Raw genomic sequence first — 21163 nt, 5'->3', positions numbered from 1 at the left:
CTGGCAAAATTTATTCGAGCTACATGAGTTTTCATTTACTGTTAAAATGTACAATTCATTTCATGGTTCGTTTATTCAGAGCTTTGGGTATATTGAGTGTTCACTTGCAAATTCCTATGTTATTGTAGTGTATTTGTAACAGCAACTGAGCGCACTAATGCTGTATTGGAATGCTAGTACGAAGCTGCCATTTTTCACTGGTGAATAGGTGCTTGGTTATTGCACATTAAAACAATGGCAATGCACTGGTATGACAACGTTGCTCCTCCACAGCCTCACATATATTGCAGCTGCTAACACAATTGCTTTACAAACTCTTGAGTGATAAACATGGGGACCATTCATTGGTAATGACATACGATGTAACCAATTAGAATTCAAGCTTTACACCTGTTCTTTTTCTGCCTCAGTTGCTACAGTGGTAAGCTCAGTCTCAGAGTCTTGCATTTGACATATAGTGATGAAACGACTAACCAGAAAGTAACAAAAATCTGTACGCAAATAGAGCAAGGTTTTATCTTTAAACTGTGCAAAGGAAAAATTTCTCCTAAGTGTGTTCTGACTTCTATGACTCCTCAAGGATGACACTCACCAAACAATACTCAAAAAAGCACGCTTTCTCTTAAATTTTACTGCGTATGTCGTTACCATTTCAACTAAAGTGTAATATTCATACACAAAATAAAAGTAGACATTTCCACAGTTCTGACAAGGTACAACACATCAATATTTGTCAAGCGATGTATCCAGAATATGAGCTCATAGTCAGACGTCAGTAATTATGAAATTGATTGTAGGTGTGGTCCTATTGAAGGTGGCATGTCATTGTCTCCCTTTGAGATTAAGTACTGACATGGGTTACATGGGGTCCAATAGTTTCAATGTGGACTCCAAAGCACATTGCAGCTTGGTGTTTTTTCGCATTAACAAATCACTGAAATCATTCGGAGCGATGAAAAAAGCAATAAATGGCAAAAAAAAAAAGGTCTTGGGCTGACTGGGGATTCAACCCCAGATCTTCCAATTTTACTGTGACTCATACCCATTTAGCCATCAAGTTAAATCTAAGAATATCAGTTTTTATATGAAAATTGTATTCCATATCATGTTTAGTTACATGCACCACACCCATGATGATCTCTTCAGTATGAGTCTTAGGAGCAAACAGTGTAACTAATGTAACATAATGTAATTGTATAAACAAGGGCATAAATAAAGAAAATGAAGTATTAAGCCACCATTTAATACGTTAACAAGAAGCTGAATATTGTAGCTGAGTTTTCAAACTTGCATCTTCACTCATATTGCAAAAACAATTATGGTATCTTTGAAAATGGTTATCAGTGTAGAACTGTATTTTGATGTTAACAGTTATTCTTGTTTTGCAATATAAGGCCCCTTCTTCAATAACCAACACATGCTTTGCGTAGGTATAGGGTGAAGGTACTGTTATGAGAGGACGGTTAATCTGATATTTAGAGAATGGAAATGCCATCAGTTTCTATACATGGAATTTAAGATATAATTTTATGTTTTTAACTTTTCTTTTTCTAGGTCCTACTAGACAGCATGGGCTGTAGCAAAAAATGTTCTGTATTTGCTGATGCCTCACAGGACAGCCATTTCATGATTGGCAGAAATGATGTAAGTCATATTTTAGATAATCTGTAATTGGTAATGCAGGTATTATTTAATTCATAAGTTTTGTACATTTTGTGCCTTATTGTATGCTGTCAGGCTGTTTATTGTTATACACCTGATGGGCGTGGACCATGCTATGCTGTTGAGGGTGAGAAGATTATGCTGCAGTGGTTCAGAAGCTACCTGGTCATTGTTGCCAAAGAAACCAAAACAATAACTGCAGTATCAACAGTATCTCCAAAGTAAGTCTGTGATTGTGGGTACTTACTATGAGTTGCCACGGTTTTGTGTAGTGTGAAGTTTAGTCAAAAAAATAGGGTGTATATTGTAACCTTATTTACTAATTATTAGTTAACAGGGACAGAAGGTTTCGCTTATGGAATGTGTTGGATCCACCACTCAGTTTGCGTAAATCATATCAGAAAATATTTCAGTGCCATCTATGGTGCTATTGTATCGGCACGCTCTGAAAGGTATGCTATCTGAACCAGAAAGCTTGCCTTTAGTAAGTATTTTAAGCTGCTTCGCTACACCAAATATAACTAATTTTAAGTCACTCGTTGTGGCAGTTGTTCTTGATTCAAATTCTGGAATATTTACTTCACCTTCTGTGGCGAAGAAATTTTGGAAAACTGTGTTTACCAACTCTGCTTTAAAGGTGCTGTAATCAGTAATATTAATGTTGGTATCACACAGTGAAGTTAGTGATTGTGTCTTGTTGCTGATGTACTTTACATATAATGAGAATCTCTTTGGATTTTCTGTCACATTTCAAGACAGAGTTTCATAGTGGAAGCTATTAAAAGCATCTTGTATCGAACCCCATGCTAAGTTTCGAGTTTCAGTAAAACTTCACTAATCTTGGAGATTTTGTATTCTTTTAAATTTGGAATGCATTTCTCATTGCTTCTGCAACAGTGTTCTGACCTGTTTTATTTAGCATGAGGGATCAGTACCATCTTTTATTAATTTATTCACCCTAAGTCTCTCACCTCCAACGGCCTTGCTACAATGGTTTCCATCAGATCACCTAAGTTAAGTGCTATCAGGCTTGGTTAGCACTTTGGGGGGGGGGGGGGGGGGTGACCATCTGCCAAGCATGTTGGCAAGCGTGGTGCACGTAGCTCTTTTGAGGGAAACTGAGGAGCTACTTGATTGAGAAGTAGTGGCTCGGGTTTTGTAAACTGACACACGGCCAGGAGAGCAGTGTGCTGACCACGTGCCCCACCATATTCGCATCCAGTGACGCCTGTAGGCTGAGGTTGACATGGCAGCCGGTCACTACTGTTGGGACTTCGTGGCCTGCTCAGGTGGAGTTTAAGTTATTTTAGGTCTCTCAATTGGCTCAGACACTATTTTGTTGAATTCAGGGCATATCTGCTCTACACTTACATTGTCTGTTGTGAAGGAGTGGGGACTGTTTCTTAGGAAGACATCAAACAAATTTTTTGTATGCTCTCTTAAATAGATATATTCTGCATTTACTTTTGGTAGATTTGTATGTTGTGGTTGTAAGTCTCATTACAAAGACCTTGTGGTCACTAATCTCTGTATCCGTCATGATGCTCCCTATTTGCTCAGGATTATTTGTTATGAAGAGGTCAAGTATGTTTTTGCAGCCTTTTACACTTAACATATGGCACAATAAAGAGTAACATAACTTCCCCATTGCTTCACAATGATTTGTAAAATGCAGACATTACTACTAAATGCACTTCATTAATAACATGCATTTATCACTGTTGTTATCATTGTGAAGCAAATAGGAAGGGACATTGCTCATTATTGTGGCATATGTTACATTTGTCCTTGCTCCATTTATAGACAGACGGTAAGCAAAGTGACTGCTTTTTACCTGTTTGAAAGTTCTTCATTTTTTCCTGTTGTCTAATGTTTCCTGATAAATGGCAAAGTTCAATCAAAACTCAAAGTCCTTGTAACTAAATACGACTAATTTCTGCTCTTCACACATGAAAGTTGAAGTTTACCAAAATGTTGGAGTACCACAATATCCCAGATATTCAACTCCAGCAAAATGTTAAAGGGTCACAAACACACAACTCATGAAATTTTCGTGGTAACAGAATGGCACGACCTTCTTGTCACACAGGAATGGAGCACCAAACCAAGAATCCAAGCAAAAGTCAAGGCAAGTAATCATGTCATCGAGCAATCAAGAGTTCAAGTGTTATAAGTGTCCATACACTGCGTACTCTACCGCCTCCAGATCCCACAACAGCTGTGACTTTCCAGAAGACAAAATGGCCAAGCATTTCAATTTGACCAATGTTGGCATAATAAATTACGCGTGGACTGACACATTTTTCACCCATCTTTTTGAGCCCTCACAAATTATTGTATATCTGATAGCTTTCATTGAAACAGTAAAACATATTTTGGATTTGCAGCTGAGTGTCATTTTAATCTTTGCACAATATTTCAACAACTTCCTTAGTTGTCTCCATTGGCCCTCTGGAAAACTTTTATTGCTCACTGTCTAGATTCCAACCAATCTGTGAACCATACATGCAGCATATTACCCTAGTGATTGCTTCATTGTTCTTTAAACAGTAAACCAAGCAGTAGAAATTATAACTGACATAAAGGCTGTAAAAAAAATTAAAAAAATGTAAGTTAGGGAAACAACTTAAGATAATACACATTGCCAAAAATACGTCTTAATATAACTTATCTGTTCGTTTGGGGGTGGGAGAGAGAGAGAGAGAGAGAGAGAGAGAGAGAGAGAGAGAGGGAGGGTGGGGTGGGGGTGAGGGGATTGATACACAGACAGACAGAACATTGAAATGTGTTCTGATGTGATTTAAGCAAACAGAGTGGTGCATCCCACACTTTCCACAAGCCAAAACTTCTATCACTGTTCTGGTTTCTTTGTTTGTCTTTCCAAGCGACTAAGTGATAGCTGATTTAATGAGCTTGATTTGCATGTAACAATGTAAGGAGTGCTGCTATAATTAATGTTGTGATGTAATGATGATGTACTCCTTACTCAATGCTGGCTTGTGGAATTCTGGAAGCTAAAAGTATGTTAGTGATTTGGTTCATTCACGAAAAGGTGCACGGAACTATTTACGAAAGTTGAGAACAGAGCAGCATAGTGTTTCTTAATCAGTAACTTCTGTGGTGGAACTACTAGTACAAAATATTCAAGTGATTACCTGTTAAATTAACATGGAAGTGCAGTATGACAATGGTTTCTTTTCAGTAGAAATGTGAATTGGGTTTAACTAGTGATACAAGAGTGGAAGAGGCTTGATATTGTTAGGGAGTGTGTTGCGTACTGAATGGATAATGAAAAGATGTGGTATTGATTTCTGTTGGTATTATTTCAAAGTGACATTTTCCACCTTACAATTGAGAAACTTTAACATCTGAGAAGTATAAGTGGCATGTGTTTGTATTAGAGACACAGTCAGGTTTACTTAGTAACGAAGCATGTTCTCTCTGTAAGGCTCCTTACTTGAGTCTGACTGCCATAAAAATAATCAAAATAATGTAAAAGGAGCATTACAGTTGTTCTGCAACAGGGTGAGATGCTTTACAGTTGTCACCATGAGAGGGACAATAATTTTACAATACATGTCTTTTTTCCGTAGTTCTTGTCATCTGTTCAACATAAAACATGCTACTTTCACACAATATGTATAAACATAGCCAAAGCCTTGCAGACAAACAAAAATTACGTGAAGCGAAATGTAGCGTGAGGAGGGCTATGCGAGAGGCGTTCAATGAATTCGAAAGTAAAGTTCTATGCACTGACTTGGCAGAAAATCCTAAGAAATTTTGGTCTTACGTCAAAGCGGTAGGTGGATCAAAACAAAATGTCCAGACACTCTGTGACCAAAATGGTACTGAAACAGAGGATGACAGACTAAAGACTGAAATACTAAATGTCTTTTTCCGAAGCTGTTTCACAGAGGAAGACTGCACTGTAGTTCCTTCTCTAGATTGTCGCACAGATGACAAAATGGTAGATATCGAAATAGACGACAGAGGGATAGAGAAACAATTAAAATCACTCAAAACAGGAAAGAGTATGCGAAGGAACTTGCCCCCCTTCTTGCAGCGGTGTACCGTAGGTCTCTAGAAGAGCGTAGCGTTCCAAAGGATTGGAAAAGGGCACAGGTCATCCCCGTTTTCAAGAAGGGACGTCGAACAGATGTGCAGAACTATAGATCTATATCTCTAATGTCGATCAGTTGTAGAATTTTGGAACACGTATTATGTCCGAGTATAATGACTTTTCTGGAGACTAGAAATCTACTCTGTTGGAATCAGCATGGGTTTCAAAAAAGACGGTCGTGTGAAACCCAGCTCGCGCTATTCGTCCACGAGACTCAGAGGGCCATAGACACGGGTTCACAGGTAGATGCCGTGTTTCTTGACTTCCGCAAGGCGTTCGATACAGTTCCCCACAGTCGTTTAATGAACAAAGTAAGAGCATATGGACTATCAGACCAATTGTGTGATTGTATTGAGGAGTTCCTAGATAACAGAACGCAGCATGTCATTCTCAATTGAGAGAAGTCTTCCGAAGTAAGAGTGATTTCAGGTGTGCCGTAGGGGTGTGTCATAGGACAGTTGCTATTCACAATATACATAAATGACCTGGTGGATGACATCGGAAGTTCACTGAGGCTTTTTGCAGATGATGCTGTGGTGTATCGAGAGGTTGTAACAATGGAAAATTGTACTGAAATGCAGGAGGATCTGCAGCGAATTGACGTATGGTGCAGGGAATGCCAATTGAATCTCAATGTAGACAAGTGTAATGTGCTGCGAATACATAGAAAGATAGATCCCTTATCATTTAGCTACAAAATAGCAGGTCAGCAACTGGAAGCAGTTAATTCCATAAATTATCTGGGAGTACGCATTAGGAGTGATTTAAAATGGAATGATCATATAAAGTTGATCGTCGGTAAAGCAGATGCCAGACTGAGATTCATTGGAAGAATCCTAAGGAAATGCAATCCGAAAACAAAGGAAGTAGATTACAGTACGCTTGTTCGCCCACTGCTTGAATACTGCTCAGCAGTGTGGGATCCGTACCAGATAGGGTTGATAGAAGAGATAGAGAAGATCCAACGGAGAGCAGCGCACTTCGTTACAGGATCATTTAGTAATCGCGAAAGCATTACAGAGATGATAGATAAACTCCAGTGGAAGACTCTGCAGGAGAGACGCTCAGTAGCTCGGTACGGGCTTTTGTTAAAGTTTCGAGAACATACCTTCTCCGAAGAGTCAAGCAGTATATTGCTCCCTCCTACGTATATCTCGCGAAGAGACCTTGAGGATAAAATCAGAGAGATTAGAGCCCACTCAGAAGCATACTGACAATCCTTCTTTCCACGGACAATACAAGACTGGAATAGAAGGGAGAACCGATAAAGGTACTGAGGGTACCCTCCGCCACACACCGTCAGGTGGCTAGCGGAGTATGGATGTAGATGTAGATGTAGATGTAGATGTAGATGTGGCATACACCCGACTTTTGGACCCCTAAATTAGCTTTCACGTAACTTAGTAGAATTTTTAATTTTGTTGGAGGGCTCAATATACAGGGTGTATCGAAAAGAACCACCCGATTGGAGAAAAAAAAAAAAAAAAAAAAATCATAATTACTATGTTATTTGAAATATGTGCATGAGAAACATACTGTTGGTAAAAATGGTGTCAGGACAACAGAAAGCGTATCATGTTCTACATTTTACTCAGTGCGGGTCAGCAACAGCTATTCAGTGTGATTTTCGTACCAGGTATCGTGTGAATACTCCTACAGCACAGAGCATTAGATGATGGCATGAACATTCCGAGAAACAGGTTGTTTGTTTAAAGGCAAATTGCCAGGCCATCCCCGAGTGTCTGACACAGACGTTGAATGTGTCCACCATAGGTTCACAAGGAATACTCAGAAATCCATATGCCGTGCAGCTCGATACCTCAACATGCCGCCGATGGGGCGTCTGGTGAGTGTTGCGTCGACATTTACAAGGGTTGAATAAAAAGTAATGCCTCCACTTCATTTATTAGGTTTGGATGGGAATATTTGAATAAATCAAATGCAGAAGTAATCCTCAGAATGTGGTCTTTAATTACCAATATTCACTTTTCCTGATAATCACCAGTCAATTGGATACATTTCTGCCAAAAATGAACAAGTTTCCTAAAGCCATCACGGAAAAAGTTGGCTATCTGTTTCCGCACAACCACAGTCTCACAGTTCTCTCAATGTCGCTGGGTCATAATGGTGTATCCATGTTTCGTCTCCTGTCACTGTTGAATGGAGAAAGGCATCACCTTCATTCTCGTAATGCAAGAGTTCCTGGCATATTTCAAGTCTGTGCGCTTTCATTTCAGGAGTCAGCATCCGGGGTACCCATCATGCACAGGTCTTACAGTAGCCAAGCAAAGCAATAATGTGACCCATATGTTCTTGTGAAATGCTGATTGTGCTTGGAATTTCTCTGTGAGTGATACAACGATCATCCTGAATCAATGTGTCAACATTTTTCTTGTGAAACTTGGTGGTTGCTGTCACAGGTCATCAACTTTTTGTTTGTCATGCAGGTCACATGTTCCCACCTCAACATCTTTAAACTTACTCGCCCAGCAACGCATAGTACTCACATCAACACAATCACCATAGACTGCTTTCATTCTTTGATGAATCTCCTGTGGGGTGACACCTTCTGCTGTCAAGAATTCAATAACTGCACATTGCTTAAATCACATTGACCGACCATCTGTGCAGGGTTCCATACTTTACACTGTAACAACACAACCGTTCAATGCTAAGGCTTCCTGCCAACTGGAGCTGTAGAGAAAGTGCTATGGAACAAGTCAGTACCTGCTGCACACCAATGCTGCCAACTGTTGAAGAGTTACAAAGTTGGAGCCATTACTTTTCAGTCAACCCTTGTACATATGAAACTATACAAAATTCAACTAATGCAAGCTCTTTGTGAAAGTGATAAACAACAACATGTGGAGTTTTGTAATTTCGTTCTTGGCAAGGTGAAGGATGTCAGTTTTCTTCCACCGTTAGTGTTTAGTGATGAGGCAACATTCCATTTAGATTGAAAGGTGAACCATCATAGTGTGAGAATATGGGGTATGGAACAACCACATGAAGTTGCACGATGTGAGAGGGACTCTCCAAAATGTAATGTGTTTTGTCAAGTTTGACAGGAAAATGTGTGGGGTCCATTTTTCTTTGCCAAAAACACTGTTACAGGAAGCACATATCTCAAAATGCTTGAGAACTCCCTTTTCCCACAGTTAGAGACTGATTTGAATGACTCCATTTACCAACAGGATGGGGCACTGTCACACTGGCATCTGGAAGTGGGAGAAGTTTTAAATCAAAGGATTACAGAATGATGGATCGGTCGGACTGTATAATATGATTCAGACTTAGATTACTGGCCTTCAAGGTCACCGGACTGGACTGTGCATGATTATTTCTTGTGGGAGTTTCTAAAAGACTCTGTTTATGTGCCTCCATTACCAGCAACAATGAATGAACTGAGACATTGCATAACAGCAGCTGTGAACACTGTAACTCGAGACACGCTCACTGCAGTGTGGGAACAATTTGAATACTGCATTGACATACACCGTGCATGTCAAGGGGGCATATTGAACACCTATAAAAAGGTATGAAAAAAAAACTTTTTGAGTTTCCTGTTAATAAAAAAACAATTCATTATATATGTTTATTAGTTTCAGAAATATAGGCATGCCAAATTGGATGATTCTTTTTGATACACGCTGTACATTATAAACCATATTTTTGAAGTTATACCATTTCCAGGAAGAATTTGAGAATATTCCTATCCCTCCCACCTCTCATGTCTCCAAGCACTGGTATTTTAGAACTTCACCATTTGTAATTTCCTCTTTAATATGTACATATGATTCTGAAGTGATACTTCAAAATCTGTGCTAGTATCTTCCTTTTGTCTGTCTTCAGTTTCCCCATACATTTTTTTGCAGCTCAGTTTTACACTTTGAAAAAATGAGGTATCAATAAATGTAATTAGAGTAATAAGGTATATATTCTGCTGCACGGATGAATATCAAACATACCTTAAGATTGTGTAGTTCACCTACAGGTGATATATACAATCTCTTCTTTCGGCACTACCTTATTGATTCATTTAGCTTGCATTGCTAGTAATAATAAATAAAAGAATCTGAGAGAATGTAAAAGTTCAGAGTTCCAGATCAATATGTTCTGTAAAGTTATGTGTGGAACACAAACACTGGAAGGAGCCAAACCACTCACATGCAGCTGAATAGTAGACAAAGATGTAAACAACATTGAAATCGTTATTGAGTTTCTGGACACTACCTTTTTTCGTAACTAACAGTCTGAAAATCATGCATATATGCTTGGCTGTATTGTCTCAGCTTGAGTGGGATGAGGGTTTGAGTGATTGAAAGAAATAGGGAGGCTAGAGAGTATGGTGGCTAGGATGGGAGGGCAGCCATACTATTTCGATAATATTGTTGTGATTAGTGAGAAGCAAATTTGAACTAGTATTTTATTATATTATTGCTGTCAGTTAGAGATTTCAAGCAGCTCTCTGTTAGACATTGCACTAAAACATTGACTGTTGCTCTTAATGTATAAAAATATACAAATAGGTTTTGATGGCATTTAGGACTGTAAAATTTGTTTTCCTTTGCATTTTTCAGTGAAACAGAAGCCCCACAAAAACAAGTGGTGACTATATTGGACATACAAAATAAGTTTATTGTGTTCACTGCGCCCATAAAAGAAATACAAACAGTGCTGGCTGAGTGGGGCTCCTTCTACATATTAGGAGCCAACAACAAGCTGTATCAGCTCATGGAGAAAGACCTTCAGTCAAAACTTGCATTACTTTTTAAGAAAAATCTATACGATGTTTCTATTAGGTAAGATGCATTTAAAAATATATGAAATTACTGCTTTCCTGTGATTATCTTGATTTGCTGTGTGCACTAACCATTTAGTTACAAATTAGAATGACATAATGAGGTTAATTATGAGTCTAGTACTGATGAAGTGCTAGAGTACTGTCCATGGTGTTTCATGTTTATGTGGAAAAAATGCTGAGCTGAGCTCCAGTTGTTCCTTATTATTTCATGTAACAGCATCATGCAATGTGTCAAGTGTGGCTTTTAGAATTCGTGTTTGAAAATTTGTTTTATAAAAGATGAGGCTAGATAATATTAAACTGTCATTACTTATAGTTATTACTTTTATGCAGTTTCAAAAATAAACATATACACAAAATATAGGAATGAAGGTACCAACTCACGAGATACACATGTGCCTGCTCCCAACCCTCCCAGCTGCTGTCAGTGTGTAAGCTAGACATATGTATTAGACTACATGCAGCTCAGTGTGCACATTGACTTATGTATTGTGAGTGTCCCCCTTACTGTGATGAGTGGTAAAAGTCACATATGAGACTGCTAATCATGTATGTTGCATGCCATGTACATGGCATTTCTGTAAATAATATTCTATGAAGTCTCCTTTAGTTGTTTCAGCTATGGCATATTGTAGTTTTAATGAGGTCATGGTCCTGATCTTTCACATCTGTAACAGCAAATATCGGTTATTGGCACATGTCATCCTAGCCTCGTCATTCTTTAGCAAGCATGTGGTTAGAACACCATGCCACAGCTTATGAGCAACAGGATGACAAACTATTAATCAGCGTGTCATTGATATGCATGGCTGTCTGTCAGGTAAACGACTCCTTGCATTATTCAACAAAGCTGGCTATCACAGCAGTCTTCTCACATTTTCTCAGCACTAGTGGTCCACCTGCTTCAAATATGCTGTGTCTGCTATACAAAACAATAGATGTACTTCTGGATTGCATGTTGTAATCTTCTGCAACACTAGTGTTATGAAACATGCTCAACGTCTTAATTACTTCTTGTTTTTACTAGTTAAAGCTGCCTTTCAGACATTTTCCTCAGTTTATGGAAAACACTGTACTAACCAAACATGAGTTTGTAAACATACTACATGTGCAATGTAACTTGATCCTTTACAAAGTCAGTGATTGGAAAAAAGTTCTACATCCAAATGCTCATTAACAGTGACGGCACCAAAATGGTCAATAACGAAATGAAGACCAAAATACTAAATATTTTCTTATGAAATTCCTTCACTGAGTATGACCACTGCCTCTACACTTCTGTTTGTGCACTAATCTCTGTAAGTTTCTCATTACCGTTCCTGAACAACATGTATGTATGGGAGAATATTGTGTTTTTAAAATCGTCTATGGAAATGGAATCTCACCTGAAGCTGACTGATGTGTAGTGCATGGAAACACATGAAAGAAAATAGTATTTACACTAGCCTTTGAGCTCTTGCTCTGTCTCTAACAAGAGTACACACATTCACACACGCAACCACGCAGACAATCCATGCGGCCGTGGCGAAACAGAAGTTTGATTATTGAGAGCAGTTGCCTGTAAACTGGAGGCAAGGAGGAGATAGCGCAGGAGTAATGTGAAGCTAGTCTTTCGACAGATGACTCAGCAGCTGCACAACAGGATGAAAGGAGTTCAAAGAATCTGGCAAAAGGTGAGGTGAGGCAGTGGGAAACATGCTAGTAGAGATTTATGATGGGGGAATTGTGAGAGTGCAGGATATCCTAGGGAGACAATTTCCACCTGATCCTGGGGAGACAATTCCTACCTGTATAGTTCAGAGAAACCAGTGCATCCAAATTGCTTGCATAGTGAAGAAGTTGTTGAAGTCGTTTCTGTTCTGGTGTGCAGCATATTTGGCAACTGGATGGTCAAGTTTGTGGTTGGCCATAGTTTGGCCATATTTTGGCAGTGGCCATTCATGTGAGTGGATAGTGGGTTACTTACAATACCCATATAGAATGCTATCCAGTAATTGTAGCTTAGCTGAGATACAACATGGCTGCTTACACCTGTGCACCTGCCTTTCATAGGGTAGCAAATTCCTGGGCCTGGGCTGTGATACGGGGCGATGGGTGGGTAAATGGGACAGGTCTTGCAACTAGGTCAGCCACAAGGAAATGACTCGGTTGCAAGAGTAGGAGCAGAATCGTAGTAGAGATGAACAAGGACATTCTGTACGTTGGGTGGCAGCAGAACACTACTTTGGGTGATGTGGGTCAGATTTCGGGTAGGCTATCCCTCATCTCAGGGCATTACAAGAAATGCTCAGAGCCCTGGTGAAGGTGATACGGGATGTTTAGAAGATTGCTGGTCTGTGACTGCTTAATGGGCTACTTTTGTCAGAGGAGGAGATGGCAAGGGATATTTGTTTATGGATGATATGAATAGAATATTGTCTTGCAATAAAGCATCTGGTAAGGCTATCATTACATTTTGTCAACTCCTGCTTGCCACTGCAGATGTGGCATCCTCTGGTGGTGAGGCTGTAAATCAGATACATTTTGACATGGAATGGGTGGCACCTGTCAGAATAGATTTACTAGTGGTTGGTGCACTTGATATTAACAGATGTATTTAAGGGGCAATCTGGGAATTGGAGCTCAGCTTCCAGGAAGACAGCCTGTATAGCTGGGAAGGATCAGAGGAAGATGCAGAGCTAGTTCTTTTTGCTGATGGTACAAGTATAGTAATCACACCCAACAAACAAGAATCAGCTGAGGAAATTGTAAATAATGTCTTTCAGAAAATTATTAAGTGGTTCTCTGCGAATGGACTCTCACTGAATTTTGAGAAAACACAGGATATACAATTTTGTACAGTAAGCGGGATAACACTATTGATAAATATAGACTATGAACAGAAGTCTGTTGCTAAGGCAGAATATTCAAAATTTCTGGGTGTGTGCCTTGATGAGAAATTGAATTGGAAGAAACATATCGATGATCTGCTGAAACGGTTAGGTTCAGCTACTAACACTATTAGGATTATTGCAAATTTTGGTGATAAACATATCAGTAAATTAGCCTACTGTACATATTTTTTATTCACTACTTTCATATGGCATCATATTTTGGGATAACTCATCATTAAGAGAAAAAGCATTCATTGCACAAAAGCATGTAATCAGAATAATAGCTGGAGCCCACCCAAGATCACCTTGCAGACATTTATTTAAGGAACTCGGGATATTCACAGTACCTTTGCAATACAGGGTTATTACAAATGATTGAAGCGATTTCACAGCTCTACAATAACTTTATTATTTGAGATATTTTCGCAATGCTTTGCACACACATACAAAAACTCAAAAAGTTTTTTTAGGCATTCACAAATGTTCAATATGTGCCCCATTAGTGATTCGGCAGACATCAAGCCGATAATCAAGTTCCTCCCACACTCGGCGCAGCATGTCCCCATCAATGAGTTTGAAAGCATCATTGATGCGAGCTCGCAGTTCTGGCACGTTTCTTGGTAGAGGACGTTTAAACACTGAATCTTTCACATAACCCCACAGAAAGAAATCACATGGGGTTAAGTCGGGAGAGCGTGGAGGCCATGACATGAATTGCTGATCATGATCTCCACCACGACCGATCCATCGGTTTTCCGATCTCCTGTTTAAGAAATGCCGAACATCACGATGGAAGTGCGGTGGAGCACCATCCTGTTGAAAGATGAAGTCGGCGCTGTCGGTCTCCAGTTGTGGCATGAGCCAATTTTCCAGCATGTCCAGATACACGTGTCCTGTAACGTTTTTTTCGCAGAAGAAAAAGGGGCCGTAAACTTTAAACCGTGAGATTGCACAAAACACGTTAACTTTTGGTGAATTGCGAATTTGCTGCACGAATGCGTGAGGGTTCTCTACTGCCCAGATTCGCACATTGTGTCTGTTCACTTCACCATTAAGAAAAAATGTTGCTTCATCACTGAAAACAAGTTTCGCACTGAACGCATCCTCTTCCATGAGCTGTTGCAACCGCACCGAAAATTCAAAGCGTTTGACTTTGTCATCGGGTGTCAGGGCTTGTAGCAATTGTAAACGGTAAGGCTTCTGCTTTAGCCTTTTCCGTAAGATTTTCCAAACCGTCGGTTGTGGTACGTTTAGCTCCCTGCTTGCTTTATTCGTCGACTTCCGCGGGCTACACGTGAAACTTGCCCGCACGCGTTCAACTGTTTCTTCGCTCACTGCAGGCCGACCCATTGATTTCCCCTTACAGAGGCATCCAGAACCTTTAAACTGTGCATACCATCGCCGAATGGAGTTAGCAGTTGGTGGATCTTTGTTGAACTTCGTCCTGAAGTGTCGTTGCACTGTTATGACTGACTGATGTGAGTGCATTTCAAGCACAACATACGCTTGCTCGGCTCCTGTCGCCATTTTGTCTCACTGCGCTCTCGAGCGCTCTGGTGGCAGAAACCTGAAGTGCGGCTTCAGCCGAACAAAACTTTTGAGTTTTTCTACATATCTGTAGTGTATCGTGACCATATGTCAATGAATGAAGCTACAGTGAATTTATGAAATTGCTTCAATCATTTGTAATAGCCCTGTACATATACTCACTCATGAAATTTGTTGTTAATAACCCATCCCATTTCCAAAATAACAGTGAAGTGCATAGCTACAACACTAGAAGAAAGGATGATCTTCACTATTCTGGGTTAAATCCGATTGTGGCACAGAAAGGGATGAATTGTGCTGCCACAAGAATTTGTGGTTATTTGCCAAATAGCATTAAAAGTCTGACTGATAGCCAACGAACATTCAAAAACAAATTAAAAGAATTTCTGGATGGCAACTCCTTCTACTCAATCGACGCATTAAAAAAAAAATTTGTAAAGAAAACTTACGTTAAAGTGACACGTTCCACATCATTACGAAATGTCATATCCATGATCTGTGGAACAAGTATTAATGTATGCATGGATGGATGGATGATGAAGTGGACTTGGGAGTAAGTGTTACAGAAATTAGTTTGGAGGTGTTTGTCAATAAAGGCTGAGGCTCATTTTGTGGAAGCATGTACCAGCCACAGTGAGACGACCAGTAAGGACACCTGGGCCGTTGGGTTTGTGGAGTAGGCAACATGTGGGAGTACAAGGGATTGCTGATGTGAGGAGGAAGATCGATTCAGGTGTCAGGTTTGGGGATGAATCTGGCACCTTGGGAAGCTACTGGAGGTCATGTTGGACTTCTGGGATGGTTTGTAGGCAGAGATATCACAAACTAGGAAGAGACCCTAAACTACATAATGCTACAATTCATGACCACTGTGTTAGAGCCTTTGTTTGCAGGAATGATTATAAGGTTTGGATTGGTTTTCAGGTTACAGATTGTTGTGTGTCCTGTAAGAGTGATGTTGGATTCAGTTGGGAGGGATCTAGGAAAGGTAGCTGAGCCTGAGTTAGAAGTTGGGATTTCCTGAAAGATTGCCAGTGGATGACTGGGTGGAAGAGGAGGAAGATCATCGTTTGAGGGAGGTTGGAACTATTTTAAACAAAGTTCGATGTGCAGTTTTGATTGGCATCTCTCAGTTCCCTCCAGGAACTTCCATCGTTGAATCTCAGAATTTTAAAAGCATCCATCCATGTGATCACCCTCTTATAGTATCATCCATTGAGTTTATGTGGATACTCATGTGTTGTCCTTGTGCCATCCAACCAAACTCATAAAAAAAACGCTTGATAACCTTCATGCACAGAGGACCAGATTGCAAGGAATACTGTCAAAGGTGTCTCAAAAGCTCTGTTTTTCATAAAGGAGCTATATATTCTTTATGTTTAGTACCTTTATGGTTATACAAAATTACTTGAAACTTTCACAGACTCGGATGATTTTTTAAGGATTCCATAGTTCCACATTATATGGAATTTTGTTTAATTACACATATTAAATTATTTTTGATTTATTTGTGTGGTAGTTGGCAGTCACAGAACAGACACAATTTTCCAACAAAACTTTCTAATGTGCCACCAGTTTTCAAGAGATAGCCAACTAATAAATTTGGGATCATCATTTTTACAATGTTAGATAGTGTGAGACACTATCTACTATAGTGTTATGAATAGGAGTTGTCATATTACATTTTGCATCAATCAGATCCAGTGCTATACAGGGTTTTGACTCTCAGTCGATAGTGGTATTCAAGATCTGCCTGACTGATCATTGATCTAGTTTATAAAATGATTTGAAAATCCATAGTTATAAATCTTATTGGTTATAAATAACTTAGGAATAAAAGTAACAACTCGCTTGGTAGAATAGGTGTTGAGTCATTGTAAGACACACAAACACAAGTGAAAAATTTGCTAGCTTTCATGTGAACTTTTTTTAATTTGGCATGTAGACTGGGGTGAGGGGTTGTGTCAGGTGTCGTGAATGAAGGGAAAAAAGAGGCAGGGAGGGGGAGGGAGTATAGGGGAATTGTGGCAGATTGCTCAGAGGAAGCCAGCGGGTATACAAGACAGGAATGCAGGAGGGAGAGGCAGGAGTAGCATGGGATAGGCATCTGACATATAGGCACTAGAGCAGGTGAGTGCATGCGGTGCATGATAACCTTGACATGGGGGTGGTTTTGGAGGGAGAGGCAGGAGTAGCATGTGATAGGCATCTGACATATAGGCACTAGAACAGGCGAGTGCATGCGGTGCATGATAACCTTGACATGGGGGTGGTTTTGGAGGGAGTGACAGAAAAGAGGAAGGGAAGACTTTGGAGAAGGAAGTGTTGGTATAAGGTCTTAGCTGAGATAGAGTCAAGGAGGATTACGGGAAAAAGGATGTGTCGCAAGGAGAACTCCCATCTGTGTAGTTCAGGAAATCTAGGGCTGGGGATTAAGGGGCCAGATGACAATGGTTGTGAAGCAGCCACTGAAATTGAGTACATTGAGCCGAGCAGCTCAATACTGAAAGTTAGAAAGTGAGAAAATGTTTCTTACTCTCTGTGTATTGGTGTGTGCCTGTCACTGACTTGACACTTCTGCTATTCAGTGAGTGGTCTCTTTACTCCTAAATTATTTACATAAGCCGTATTTTGTTTCCATATGCTTAGGACTGTCTACACATTTGATTTTGCAAAGCAGGGTGGTGTAGTGGTTAACACACTGGACTTCAGTCAGGGTAAACAGATTCCAAACCTCTATCCGACAATCGTCAAATTATTTCAGGTGCTCACCAAAATGATTTCTTCAGAAAGGCCACTGTTAATTACCTTCCCATTCTATGAGCAACAGGTTTAAGGCTCTGTTCTTTACAATCTTGATGTCAAAAAGATCTGCAGCTGTAATCTTCCTACTTTCCATGGAGCTGATGTAATTAAATTATGTTTTGTCCCAGATTTTCTGTTGCATATTTGCAAGGGACAAACCTATGTTTTAGTGTAATAGGTCCACGAGAAACTGGTGTCCATAACAATCTCCTATCATCTGAAGCAGTGAAAAGCAATCTTTCAAATTCTTTGCAGTGTATCATGTGTGTTTGTGATGCTATGAGGCAGCATTCACATTTCAGAATGAAATACCTACGTTAAGTCCACCTTGAGCACAAGAGTTAACTGTCGGAGACAGGGCATTACACAACTTTTTTCAGGAGCTTGCTTGTCATTAATAATTTTGGGATAGGTATGATGAGTGTGATATCTTGTTCAGTTAGCCTAGTGGACAGTGAAATACAAGATTTATAGTTTTATTTATTGTTTCTATCCCCAGAAATTTATTTTTATTTTTAGTGTTTTCATTTCTTTTACAGAATTGCAAAAAGTCAGCAGTACGATTCAGAAGGCTTAGTAGATATCTTCAGACAATATGGAGATCATCTGTATGCTAAGGGAGACCATAATGCTGCCATTGAGCAATATATTAAAACCATTGGGAAACTAGAACCTTCCTATGTTATAAGAAAGGTAACTTTATATTTTAGCTTATTTTATTCCCATAAGTACTAGTGCAAGGTACGCAGTAGACCATTTTGTCTTGGAATTTTGGAAAGTAATTAATATTTGCTGGCAGAAGTGAAGCTGTGAGGACATCTCATGAGTAGTGCTCAGATATCTCAGTGGCAAGAGCATTGACTGGACAAGGCAAGATTCTGGATTTGAGTATGAGCCTGGCACACAGTGTTAATGTGGCAGGTAGTTTCGAAAGCAGTGCACACTCCATTCTGGGAACAAACCCCTAGGGCAGAAGTTCCCAAACTTTTTTCTGATTGAACATTTTGAGAATCTTGATACTTTGGTGGAACATCTTGTTTATGTTGAAGGTTAATACAGTTTTTAAAAATGAGAAAATTTGTTTTATTTAGTGATTACTTCAATTTTATGTCATAACTAATCACACACAAACCGTAATGAAATTTTAAAAGTCACACACAAATCATAACGAAATTTTGAAGAAGTAATTAGTATCTTCAAAGTGTCAGAAAAAAACACTATGGAACTAATAGCTTTTTATGAAGCACTTATTCACTTCCGTTGTGTTTGTGGAACACAATTTGGGAAACACTCCCCCGGGGTGTGGCTAGGGCATTTCTCTGCAGCAACATATCCTCAAGGAGTGCTAGTCCTACAAGGTATGTAGGAGAACCTCTGTGAAGTTTGAAGGTAGGAGATGGGGTATTGCCAGAAGTAGAACGGTGAAGGTGAACTGTGTGTCATGCCTGGATAACTTGGATGGCAAGAACACTGTAAGCTAAAGACAATGTTCCAAGTATGGGCTCAGGTCTGGCACACAGTATTACTATGCCAGGCAATTTGGAGAACAGCACATGCTCTGCTGGAGAGTGGAAGATTTGTTCCGGAATAAAATATAATTTATCCCTCTGGCACCAGTGACACTAATGAAATAGGAACATATTTTTTATATAACCCAATTACCATCAATGTTGGAGACCTGTTTCTTTATTTTTATCATCATCATCATTACTATTATCTTCAAATTATGGAATTTGGCCGGTTTTAGACCACTTATGACCTAAGGTAAAGATTCAGTCTTTTTCATCTTGTCTTTCCAGAACTTCCTCAGGCATTTACTGATGGCCTGCCCCTGTTCATTTGAAATCACCCTCCTATGTTGTGTTATCTATTGCTGGATAGGGAATTTTGCATTATTGATCAATATCCTGAAATTTTCCCAGTCCTGTATGGTTCCATCTGTGATGTTAAGTTTTCTCAGATCCCTTCTTGTGTCTCCCAACCATCCCATGGAGTTTTATAATTTGGAAATGAAATTGATCATTTTGTTTGGTAGCCTACTGTCATTCATTTTGTGAAAATGGCTGTAAAATCTCTTCTATCTTATTGTACCTGTGACTGTTTAAGTTTTTTGTTATCTTTGTTCTTCTGTCTAAACTGGTTTTGGGTATTTTTCATTCTCTTATTTTCAATCATTCTTTCTCACCTCTTTCATTTGGTGTAAGGCTGAATCCATGTAGTGCTGATCCATATACTGTTGTGTAATGTCTAATTTTTGCCTGGGACAATACTGATCATTTATTACATTAGTTTTGGATGTATTTGTATGCTAATTTCATTTTTAAATATACTTGTGATGTAACCTGATTCATTTTATTGTGTCCATTCTACTAAATATTTGGACATATCAATTCTTTGTACATTTTTTCTTTGTTGTTCTTATATTCACCATACTCCATTTTCTCATATGATATTTGTTGTCTCGTTTTAGGTGCAATTTTGTGAAGCATTTCTGTCCTTAACCCCCCTTCCCCTCCCCCATAGAAGTTATTGTAATATCACCGACAGAAGTGGGACATTTCACTTGGACTCTTCCTTATCTCAGATGGATTTCTTCTATGTTTTTCCCTTGTAGTGCTTTATCCCACTTTCTGATGACCTTGTCTAATACCAAATTTAAGAGAATCAGTGAGAGCCCATCACCTTGCTGAACGCCTGTGTTAGTTTTGAAGTTTTCAGAAACTTCTAGGAATTTAAGTTTTGAAGTCATGTCTGTAAGTATTTGTTCAACAAATTATCTGGTGGTTTTGTCAATATCCACTTCTTCTAGTGCTAGGAATACAACCTCTCTATGGAGTCATAGGGTTTTTTGAAGTTAGTGAAGGTAATGACTGTCTTAAGATTCTGTATTGTTCTGATCCTGAGGATTGTTTCCAAATTAAAATTTTCCCTTGGCACAGTCGTGATTTATATAAGCAAACATAAAGAATGTGCACTCTGAAGCAATATTGGCATTTGATGATCCTTTTTTCCGTTAAAAATGGGAAGAAGGATAAAATTTTTAGTTTCTTAAAACTGTTCCAAATAAATAATTTTATGTCAGTGCCTACGATTTCCTGTCCTCTTATCCCTTTATCCAACTCTAGTCCCATAAACTTTACCTAGCAATGGGAAAAACATTAGTAATACATGGCACTCTGTGTAATGTCGATTTTGCAGAGTTTGCAGAATGAGTTCCGTCACAACTTTTACTCATGTCAAAACTGTTGCAGGAAATTGATGTCTACACTTAAGTATATTTTAACAGTATAGTGCAGAAAGTAAAAAAAAAAAAAAACATTTTCTACAATGGAAAGCAGACTTGAATGAGAG

At 39.1% G+C, this 21163-nt stretch overlaps 1 protein-coding gene across 1 annotated transcript in view; it reads left to right on the top strand.

Moving 5' to 3' along the window:
• Positions 1-21163, top strand: part of LOC124595002 (vacuolar protein sorting-associated protein 11 homolog) — a 178968-nt gene that overhangs the window by 82190 nt on the left and 75615 nt on the right. The window contains exons 6-9 of the mRNA XM_047133548.1: positions 1555-1644; positions 1738-1883; positions 10363-10584; positions 18352-18505. Coding sequence (XP_046989504.1) covers positions 1555-1644; positions 1738-1883; positions 10363-10584; positions 18352-18505 — 612 coding nt within the window. The remainder of the gene's footprint in view (positions 1-1554; positions 1645-1737; positions 1884-10362; positions 10585-18351; positions 18506-21163) is intronic.

Source organism: Schistocerca americana, chromosome 2 (genome assembly GCF_021461395.2).
Source record: "Schistocerca americana isolate TAMUIC-IGC-003095 chromosome 2, iqSchAmer2.1, whole genome shotgun sequence".
Lineage (NCBI taxonomy): Eukaryota > Metazoa > Arthropoda > Insecta > Orthoptera > Acrididae > Schistocerca > Schistocerca americana.
The sequence above is the reverse complement of the archived record's forward strand: the minus strand, read 5'-3'. Positions and strand labels throughout refer to the sequence as shown.